Source organism: Mustela putorius, unplaced genomic scaffold, assembly GCF_011764305.1.
Source record: "Mustela putorius furo isolate JIRA1106 unplaced genomic scaffold, ASM1176430v1.1 tig00000680_pilon_pilon_pilon, whole genome shotgun sequence".
Lineage (NCBI taxonomy): Eukaryota > Metazoa > Chordata > Mammalia > Carnivora > Mustelidae > Mustela > Mustela putorius.
The window spans coordinates 464190-475695 of record NW_025421442.1 but is presented as its reverse complement, the minus strand read 5'-3'; the positions used below and the strand labels follow the sequence as shown (position 1 = coordinate 475695).

Here is an 11506-nt window from a genome sequence, read left to right as displayed (position 1 = left end):
CCCCCCATACAAAAAGCAATCTAGATGGCATAGTGGTATTACTTGTTCTGTTCCTTGGGTTGGACTCAACTTTGGTTCTCAAGTCCTGTCTGCCAAAGAGGACGAAGTACTGATGTTCAGTATTTATAAAATCACACAGGGAGACTCTCTGGAGGAGGACAGGATGGGAAATGCCACGGGGGGCTTCTAGATGTCAGCCAGAAGCCAGGCAAACATTCAGGTCCCTTGCAATCTTGATGCTTTTTGATAATGGTGGTGGTTTACACATTGGGGACTTACCGCATGCCTGTGGGACCCTCACTCTGTCTAGTTCTGCACGTTTCAACTCCTTCCAGAGTTGCCCTGGAAGGTAAGTGCTTTATTTTCCACACTGCTTGCTTGAGGAAAGAAAGAGGTCAGCTCCTTTGACCGTGGTGACACCACTGCCAGCGAGGGCTCTCGACCACCTCTCCATCCCATTTCTTCCACCTTGAATACCAGGCTCTTTCCTGAAGAATTATTTTCTCAATTTCACAGCTAAGCACACTTTATTGACCCCTAATTCATTACTACTAGAAGCTCACGACAGAGCCCTGAGATCCTCACTGCTTTCTAATTACTAGCTTTTGTTGTCTATGTTTTTTTTCTACTTTTTCCTTTTTTGGTATATCGGTGACATTTCTTTTTTTTTAAATTAATTTATTTTTATTCCAATTCCATTCATTAACATGTAGTGCATTATTAGTTTCAGAGGGAGAGGTCAGTGATTCATCCATCTCCTAGTGCCCATTCCATCCCATGCCCTCCTTAAAGCCCATCACCCAGTGACCCTATCCCCCTACCCCTTCCCCTCCAGCAACCTTGTTTGTTTTCATAAGGATCTCTTATGGTTTGTCTCCCTCTTTGATTGCATCTTATTTTATATTTCCTTCCCTTCCCTTATGCTCCTCTGTTTTGTTTCTTAAATTCCAATTTTGAGTGAGATTACATGATGGTTGTCTATCTCTGATTGACTTACTTCACTGAGCATAATACCCTCTAGTTCCATCCATGTTGTTGCACATGGCAAGATGTCTTCCGTTCTGATGGCTGAGTAACATTCCATTGTATTTTCACACCACATCTTCTTTGTCCATTCATCTGTCAGTAGACGTCTGGGCTCTTTCCCTGATTTGAATATGGTAGACATTGCTGCTATAAACTTTGGGGTGCACGTGCCCCTTTGGATCACGACATTTGTATCTTCCAAGGGAAACACACAGTAGTGGAATTGCTGGGTCATAGGATAACTCTATTTTCAACTTTTTGAGGAACCTCTGTACTATTTTCATGAGTGGCTGCCACCATTTCTGAGTCCCTCCTTTTGTAGCATGTCTTCCTTCTCTGGGCCTTTAGAGAGACAGCATGACATGAAAATTCACCAAGCAAAGCATGGATTGTCCCATATCTAACCTTAAGTAAACTGAACCCCAAGGAAGCAGGCATCATTGTTGGGATGAGAAGGCCCAGTCCCCAGCCCAGGGGGTTCTGCAGATGATCCAGGAGGATCTGAAGACAAAGGGAGGTCACTCTACCCCCTAAAATCCCATAAGTTCATCTAGAACAATTCTATCTGCATCTCTATTTACTATTATGGTGCCAGGTGAGAACTTTCCAAGGCAACTACTTGGAAGGAGCTGGGCATCTGGGCAGTCTGAGGCTAGAGTTGCAGCTAGGAATGGGGTATGTCTCTCCATCTCATCAAGCAAGGTGTCCTACACAGACTTAATGACTAAGGCACAGTTGCTAAAGCATTATCAGTAACTATGATTTAAACATTGCTCCAAACAGCTCTGATTGAAAAAGTCCCAAGTGTTATAAAAAACGGTCTTTCACTCGTGGCCTTCATAATTTGATTTGGTCGAATGACTGAACTGACTTTACTTTGATTCTCTGTCTACCAAAGTGGAGGTTGGATAGTTCCAAAGCCACAGGAAGGGATCAGAGATCATGAGATTTTGGTGTAAATGTCCAGTGAATGTGTCTGCATTCACATGTACAGCAGGTGTCTTCCTAGTGTTTCCTTCTCTGCTTCTGGTCTCCAGGCAGTCCCAGCCCCAACCCAAATGTAACCATCATTAGCACTTTGCGTCTGTCCCTCTGGACACACTCCTAGGCAGTTACGAGCATATTTATGTATTTGCAGAAACACAAACATGAGTGGGCAAACTGTCAGCATGTCTGGGAAAGTAATCTGTGTTGTCTCTGTGGTCATGAGTGGATGGTGGTGCTAGGTGTGTGACAGATGGAGGCCAATTTAATTTGACACACTGATACTCAGCCATAATTTATAAAAGAATGCCATAATTTGTAAAATCCTTGGGCAGGCAGACATGACTTTGATCTTCTTCTGTGAGAAAGGAGAAAATCCCTCCGCCCTGGCTGCCCCGCTTCTCCCGGATTCTCTTCACTCTTCAAAAGAGGCAGAGATTTAAAAGGTAGATAATTCAGTGAGCTTAGAATTGTGTTTGTTCTCCACCCACACTCGGACCCCTCTGTCCCTGCTAGGATCAGTCCACTCTGTGGCTCTGGCCTGGCCACTTGCAGGTCTGTGTTCATGGATGCCAGGTCTCAGCCTTAGCGGGGCTGAGGGACCCAGTCCACGTTGTCCTTCTAGACTGGCTGCCGTTAGCCACTTCTCAGGTCTTCAAAGGGTCTTTCCTGTCAAGAAAATGAATGAGACACATGGGAGCTATTACTCAGTTGATTAGTCATTTAAACTTATTCTGAACATTGAACATTGATTAAGTCCATCATCCACCAATGTTAGTCACTTGCCTTGTGATAGCAAAACATTTATTGCACGTATAAAAAATTCAACTAAGAATCGGGATATGTTGAAATTACTTAGAGATATTCCACGTGTGTGTGTATGTGTATATATATATGCATATATATATGTGTGTGTGTGTATATATATATATATATATATATAATTTTGACTTTAAATTTGCTTAATCATTTGTGAAGCATTTCAGGAAATTTCCTTTTAAAACACACATTATAAATAGAATGAAGGACAGGGCACCTGGGTGGCTCAGTGGGTTAAGTGGCTGCCTTTGGCTCAGGTCATGATCTCAGGGTCCAGGGATTGAGTTCCACATCAGGCTCTCTCCTCAGCAGGGAGCCTGCTTCCCTTCCTCTCTCTCTCTCTGCTTGCCTTTCTGCCTACTTGTGATCTCTGTCTGTCAAATAAATAAATAAACAAATCTTTAAAAAAAAAAGTCTTAAAAAAATAAATGGAATGAAGGAGACTCACTGATTTATAAAACTCCTCTGGAAAGTAATGCATTGCACAGGTAGATTGTTTTAAGTAAACAGAGGATATAACTACTGAGTAATTTAATACATCGACACGGTTATTTGGTAATAACAGATCACTTAAGATGAAGCCAGTGCACTTCCAAGGCTTAAACATCATGGGGCAGAAGAGGAGATAGTGTGAGACCAGTTATCGTGGTTTTGGAATGAATCTTGTTGCTAGACCAGGCAGGGTTCAGATACACATGGTGATAACCTCTTAAAATCTTTCACTCCAAGCTTCAGGGTCTTCATGCTGCCTGACTGACACAGGGGAACACTCCCCTGGAGAAACCGTCCTGGAGAGCAAGGCAGAATGAATATCACTGGGGAAAGCATCCCATCACTAAGGACAGGGAGGGATCCATCCCACTGCAGCCCTGTCTGAGACCCTTGTCCTTTGCAGCTCTGTTCGAGCAGTCCTGTGACGCCCACAGGCACAGAGGGGACTCCTCAGGGTTCTACTATATCGATTCAGATGGAAGTGGCCCGCTGGGACCTGCTCTTGTGTACTGCAACGTGACAGGTACGCTAATGATACGCTTTACTGTGCTCGTTAAGCTTGTGTGATTGGTTGCTGTGTGCAAAACCATGAGGTTTAGCTCCATGGAATAACGTGTGTGTTCCTGTGCAACTATGTATAAGCAATATTTCATTTTCCCTAGAAATCCATTTACATATGGCAGATGGATACAGGTGTGTTGTAGGCAAGTTCTGCAAAGGATCAGTGCATGTATCGTGGTGAATGCTGCCCATGAACTGATGCTATTTCGAATGCCTCCGTGTGTGTGTGTGTGTGTGTGTGTGTGTGTTGTGGCCACATCTTCCCTTCTGTGCTCACGTCACATTTTGCCAGCAGAAACAACCCTCCTTTACAAACTTCCTGTGCTACTTTAGTGGTATGGACCTGGCGGGGACTTCGACAACCTTAGGGTTTGACCCTGCGTAGTCTGAGACACTGGTCAGAAAAGAGTCAGCTGTAAATGGTTCTCAGGTAACCCCGACCTGGTTACAACTTGCTTTCTCTGCTCTTGCTACATGTCACCCCGATAGGGTTGCAATTTCTAGATGGAAGGAGCCATTTATGGGGAATTGACAATGGTGGTTTGTGACAAGCTGGAAGTTCTGCTATGGTTTCTACACCTACTCTCACTGCATACATAAAATCTGAGCATTTTGGTAATGGTGAATCTAGTGTTGATCTGAATTGGATCAATTATATCTTCCAGCCCCAAAACTACCCTCAACTCTGCATTGGATGGATGTATGACTGTTGGGGGCTTTGGGGAAAGCATCTTATCATAGAAACTGACCAAAACATTGCAGCAGGATATGAGGTAAATATACTGACTTACTTTACTGAAAGGTATGTGAAGTGTTAAGTATGTAAGGATCTTTCTAGATATCCTGGGCTCCAGTGGTTGTAACAGGCTTCTACTTACTCCATTTCTGCTTGGTTTTCATGGCTCGAGTGAATGCCAAGAACAGAGAAAGCTGAATAAAGAGGCTGGCACCCCAGTAATACATTCTACTTTTATCATCACATGCCTAATTATCACAGAAGTCGAGGACCTATTACAGATTTTCATATATTTTGTCCTATAAGAAAAGTTCCTTATACAATGAAAGATTTCGAGATCAGGAGAAAAATGAAAATGATCCCAGCTGGCACATTGCAAGGATGAGTAAGTTTTCAATGACTGAAGCTGTTTTCTAGATAATCAACCGCCGGCAGGGTTGACAAGGCTGAGGTCATATTTATTAAAAAAATATTTTTGCTGCCAAAAGGCGTAACAGACAGCTAATTGCCTGATTGTCTGCAGTGTATGGTTACAATAAAAGAAAAATAGTTCAATCATGCAAGTGGACACATGGTCCAGGCTTCACCCAGAAGCTTTCGTTGTGTGTATTTATAAAGTGCCTTTGGAATGTACCGCTGGCCCATAGACACTTGTTTTAATACGAATTTCATAACATCCCTGATGTGTTTTGATAGTCTGTCATTGCTGCTGCCTTTTCAGAGTGAGCCCACTAGTAGAGTGAAGAGTAGTTATGGCCAAAGTGTGAAGAGAAAGCAGGAACAGATCTCAGGTTTTGATTCTGGGTAACACAAGAAACTATCCGATGACATATAAGCCAGGGTTTTTTTGTTTTGTTTTGTTTTGTTTTGTTTTGTTTAATTTTTATCCTCGAGGCAAGAAGGAGCCTCTAAAAGGTACAATCTCTTGATCAATTTATGTAAGAAGAAAGCCTCACCGACTGTCTCCTGAGGATGCGAATCACTTTGCTCCCAGGCGTGATTCAGAGAAACGTTGAAGTAATGCCCCACATTGAAGAGCTGAAAAAACAGTGCCTCCCAACACGGAGCTCCTGCGTCCTCAGTAGCCGCTGTGTGATGGGCACGGAGGTAACCACGGCAGGGAGCGGAGGAGAACACTCCCCGCCCCCGGTGTGCTGTGCGCAGGTCTGTGTGCAGAACCAGAGCCCTGAGAGCTGCTGCTGGAGCAGGTGGTTGGTGCGTGGCGGCAGGTGCTGTGACTCTGAATATGGTGGGGGCGGGGCGCACAGGCCATGGGGCTCTATTGTAAATAGAGGCATCCAGGGAAGCACTCAGTTTGAAAGTTAGGTTTGCTTCCAGAAAACCCGAGCAAGCCTTCAAGCAGAGGGAGTGCACTCCTGGGATCCTAATCTGTTGGACAGACGTGGGGGGAGGAACCCGAGGGGTACCCTCAAGTCACGCCGCTGGAAAGTGACAGGTCTAGGACTCCCACTGGTAGAGTAGTTGGGGGTTTTGACCACCAGGTTGTGCCCGGCAGGGGCAAGGAGACCCGTTAGTGGGGATGGGGAGGAGCAGGTGGGAATGGAGGAGGGGAGGGATTCGGGGCCGAATACATGGACCTAATGTGGCTGGAGGAAGACAGGCATCTGGAACGTTTACCATGTTTGCATCTGAGCCCTGGAAGGAGGGTGCAGGTATTAGCAGCAGGGAAGCAGCGGGTCTGCAGAGGAGAGCAGGATTCCCGCAGTGACTTCATGAGGTTGCATTGCCAGCTGTGCAACTAGTTTGTGGGGACCTATTGTGCTCTGTGAATGGAACAGCAGAACCTAGAGGACAGGACACCTGTTCACAGCATGGTGTACTGCATGTTTTCAGCCCATTGTTGAGACCCGCCTAAGGAAAAAAAGAGAAAAGATTCCTTTCACATTATCATCACTTACCGACTGTGCACCCAATCACCCCGGAGTTCTGATGGAGTCAGACAGTGAGATTTACGTTGTTCTCATGTCTGCTAACAACATCCGTTCTGCAGCCCATGGATCAAGGAGTCATTTCAGCCGGCAGGTCGTCGTCATTAAGAAATAACTTTTCCTAAGGCTGTAGCTGCCCTGGATAGTGACTCCTCAGATGGACCTGGGCAAGGTCAATTGAAAATCTTCTGGGAAGGATTCACCATTCTAGATGCCCTAGAGAGCATTCATGATTCATGGGGAGAGATCAACATGTCACCATGACTAGGAATTTGGAAGAAGTACATTTCAGTCTTTATGGAGGACTTTGAGGGGCTCAGGATTTCAGAGGAAGAGGTCACTGCCGGAGTGGTGGAGGTAGCAAGAGAGCCAGAATCAGAAGTGGAGCCAGAGGATGGGACAGACCCGCTGCCGACTCCGGATATAGCTTGAATGAATGAAGAGCTGCTGCTGACCAATGAGCAGAGAAAGTGGTTTCTGGAGGTGGGATCTACTCCTGGTGAAGGTGGTTGAAAGAACCAAGTGTTTAAATATTGCATCAGCTTAGTTGACAGTTTGGGGGTAAAATGTGACCAGAAGGCATCCCACACTATAGAGAAGTCACTCAGGAGAGGAGGAGTCAGTCGTGCTGCAGACATCACCATTGTCTTGTTTTCAGAAGGGGCCACGGCTGCCCTGACCTTCAGCACTGCCACACTGATCAGTCAGTGGCACCAACAGCAAGGCAAGGCTCTCCAGCAGCAAAGATCGTGGCTCACTGAGAGCGCCGATGATGGCTGGCATTCATTCAGCAAGAGGCACTCTTGATTGAGGTATGTAGGTTTGTTAGACATCATGTCATCGCACACTTCATACTGACTCCAGGAGGGCAGAGAGGTGACCCATACATGCAGTGGAAACCAAAACGTTCTTCTGACTCACATTCTTCTGGTATATGTGTTATTCAGGTGGTCTGGACCAAAGCCCGCGTATCTCTGGGGTATGCCTCTAGATAGGGACACTTGCTGGGAATTTGTAAAAAATAAAATAAAACAAAACAAAAAGGCTCTGCATGTGGGTTGGAGAGTCTCCTTCATGAACACATGCACAGCCACTGGGGAATATATTTTTCTCTGCTTGGGGAGAGTTGTGATTTCGTTGTTCTCTGCTTTGAAAACTGAGACGGACAGTAAGCATGGCATCATCATGTCATGTGTGACAAGTTTTGCTCGAAAGTTGCATCACTTCCAGAAAATTCTATAATGTTGAAACATTAGAATTTGTAAGGAAAAAAAGAGGGGAGGGGGGAGAATGTGTTCTTTGATGATATTCACACACCATGACCCTGAATCTCTTTTCTATGGGCTTTTGCCTGGTAGGAATCCTTCCTGCTCCCATGGAGGGGATATCATTCTGGCTGATCTCCTGCAGCTTCTAAAGGGAGTTCCCGAAGTAGACACACCCAGTGTGCGTAGGAACACACAACTTCCACAGCAGGTCCTGTCCCTGCTCCCAAGGGAGTGGAAGGATGTGTGTTTGGGGAAAGTTCGTCTTCCTGCTCTCATCAGCACGGCCCTGCCTGTGGATGGACAGGAAGATGGTTTCGACAAGCAGTGAGAATCCAGCCCTCAGATGGTGGCTCGGCCAGCATCGTGCCTGGTTAATGGCCTTTGAAGACGGGCAAAAACATGGTTTTCAGTCTTTTGATGTCACCTGGCTCAGTCTCCCCATTTACCAAATTTGGCATCAAAGGCTTAGAGAATTTTTTGATGATTTCAAGAGCACCGATTAGGGCCCATATTCTCCCATTGACTGTGACACAGTGCTCCGTCCATGTCTAATTTTGTGTCTACACAAGGTTCTCTCCAAGGAAATTGCTCTGCTCTCTTGCTGCGTGGTGGGCTGAAACACAGGGGGAGACACTAATGACTTTCCATGATACTGACACGTTGGAGGTGTCAGGGGCGGGGCCCTGCATCCCTCCACGTTAAACAGCAGGTGTCCACACTAATGATGAGTGGACACATAAGGCTACGCTTAGTATGATCTGTTAAGTGACAAAATGACCCTCTGAAACCCCAGGAGAAGAAGGCTGTGAAGTAGCTACACTTCTTGGGGTGTCTAGTGTCTTAGAGCATTGTCTTGCATGGAAAATATTAAAGTGAATCATGCAAAGTTCAAGGCCTCCGAACTTGTGACAAGAGCGGCAGTCCTTGTAAGGGCCCTAATGCAAATATTGATCCGTAGGGACCCAAAGGGGTGGGGCTGAGACAGGATGGCCTCTGGGCCTCTCCCAGGACCCAGGGGCTGCCTGCTGCGAGGAGCCGTCCCTCTCCTTGGTGAAATACAAGCATCCAGTCCTCCTGGGCTCTGGCACATGGACAACATGGCAGGGCCACTGACTCCTAGGTCTAGGGCAGGGGCAGATCAGAGCCACCGGTTGTCTTCTCTGGTCCCCACTGGACGTTTGCAGAAGCTGCTTGGCCCTCCCAGCCCTGTGTGCACATAGATGCCCATCAGAATCCGTGATCTGGTTCTATTTTCCTTGGGAGTGTTTTCCTTTGAAATCCAGGATAAGACCCAGGTACATGAGGCACTCTGGAAAGGTCTTGGGTCTCAGAGCTCTTTGAGAACTTGAGCACCTCAGAAGGTCTAGTGACCACACGGCGTGGTGATGTGGCACAGTTTCCTGAAGTTGGGTGACTGGGTGTTCCCAGGCTTCCCTTCCATTGTCTGGGCAGCAGGAGGATTGGGCTATGAGACAGATGGGAGCCACCTGCTGTGGTGTTTCCCTCTAGATCGTGACGCTGCAGAGTCCTGAGAAGGGTTGGGGCTGTCCCGCCCAGAGCACAGTGTTCACGCCATCTTGGTGACTCCAGGGATGTCTGCTAGTCTTCCCATCCCTCTGCCGTCCTGTGTCGCTGTGAGTGCCTGTCCTCCACTGGTTCTTCTTCTGCATGTGGAAGGCAATGGGTCCCACCACCTCACATATTGCCTTCCTCCTTGTCTTGAACTCGAGCACCCACTTCCCATCAGAAGAGATGTAGGCAGCTGGCTTTGTTTTCGAAGAGGTGGTGTTTGGACCCAACTTGGACTTTATTTCAGCCATCTGTCAGAAAGGGGATTCTTGCCTTCCCTTTCCTGGAGATCAATGTCCATCTCATGAAGGACAGACTGACCACCTAGACAGGCATCGGGGTTTTTACAATCAAGTCTTTTTTCTTCTTTTTCCTTGGGGAGATGAAAATGAGCATAGCAGACCCACCTTGGGTTCACATTTCCCCGACTGTGAAAAATACACATCCATTTGACCACCTGCTTTCCCTTCAAAGATGCCTTGTATAGTTCAGAGATACAATCCACAGTGTACGAAGTGTTGCAGGTTGCCAAGTGGATATAATTTGGCAAAATAAAAAGAGAAACGAGGGGTGTCATATGATATGGTGAGTCAGTTTTATTTTTTTATATCCTGCTTATCACACCAAAGCGTCATATTAATGTAGGTTGGTTTGCCCAAGCGAACGGTGGGCCAGGAGCCCCGGTTAGCCTCCCTGCTCGTGTGCAGATGAGAGGCTCCGCTGAGCTGGAGAACGTGATATGTTGGGGCCTCATACAACAGTCTGAAAGTCCTGCTTGAAATTTTCCCCATTACAGTTAATTTCCTCTGATCTCATTTGTGCTCCGTACTACGGTGCGTAACAACCAAGTGTCTTTCCACCACGCTGGTCCCTTTGGTTCCTTGGTCTGTCTCGTCATCCTCGAGAGCTTCTGTCGCATGGCCTCTCCAGGGTGCCTTCCCAGCTACAGCTGGAAATCTATGAAAATCCCATGTTGTGCCGCATCAAGGAAACATAACAAGCCCTTGATGGGGCCTTACAAGTGATATTTCTAGAAAGGACAAGCATTGAAATTTCTCTTTTATTCAAAAGGAAGCTTTGAGATTCTGTTCACACTTTCCCTTCTCTCCACTCAAGAAAGTTCTCTGATTACATTGTAGCATGCAAGACCATGAGTCCATCACAGGGCCACCAGCCTGCGTGAGCCCCTCAGGCACAGCATTTCTCTTTGTGCCATAAGCCATGGACATAAATGACCCTTCAGCATTAGAACCCCTGAATCCCCAAGCCCAGCTCCTGGCTTCTCCATCAGTGCTCTCACCCCCTTTCGTCTGGTGGAAGAAACCCTGACCATGAATGTGAGTAGGTAATTGCAAAAAACAACACCAGGTCCATTTAAGAAATTTTCCAGGAAAATGTTGACGTGTAAAATGTCTGGTGAAAACATGATTAGAGGGGGGGAGAAAAACTTGTGGGATCCAAGTTGCTATAGGAACACTCAGAGCCCCTTAAACGAGTAGAGAGAGGGGGTGATCTATGAAGCCTTTTCTCCCTGACTGACTGACTGTGTTAGTCATGCTCGCTCACAGTCTGTTCCTGTTCCTGCTGGATTTTGCATATTTGATGGTGTTTTTCATAGGCTTTGAGCTATGGCCCCTGGGTGTTCTCTGCTCTGGATCTCTGACTGTATTCCATGGGTCCGTGAGCACCAGTGGGGCTGTTAGGTTTTTCCTGGGGCAGGATGGGGAGAGCTGGGCAGGGAGGGCTCTGAGGGTTCCTGATTTGACTTTTTAACCTAGTTTAGGTCTTAGCCATTAAAAGTAATAAGAACAAACCCCACGTGACTGTTTCCAGCCCCTATAATTTGGAAATATGTCGACCGATCATGTCTGTACCAGATGCGTGTTCCAGAGGAAGTTTTATGTGATTTGATGTTATAAATGAAGTTGGGTTAGGACAACATGAAGCCAGCCTTTTGGCCCCTGAACCATGGCCCTTTTACACTGTGGGAGGAGCTAGGTTTGGGGGGAAGGTAGAAGAAAGGGAGATCTTTCTCTTCTGTTTTAAACACCATGGAGTGCTCATCCATTGTTTTAAAATCTCTTTTAAAAATATGGGTAATC

At 46.4% G+C, this 11506-nt stretch overlaps 1 protein-coding gene across 1 annotated transcript in view; it reads left to right on the top strand.

The window, feature by feature from the left end:
* Positions 1–11506, top strand: part of LOC101693459 (contactin-associated protein-like 3) — an 87057-nt gene that overhangs the window by 33487 nt on the left and 42064 nt on the right. The window contains exon 10 of the mRNA XM_045083036.1: positions 3725–3844. Coding sequence (XP_044938971.1) covers positions 3725–3844 — 120 coding nt within the window. The remainder of the gene's footprint in view (positions 1–3724; positions 3845–11506) is intronic.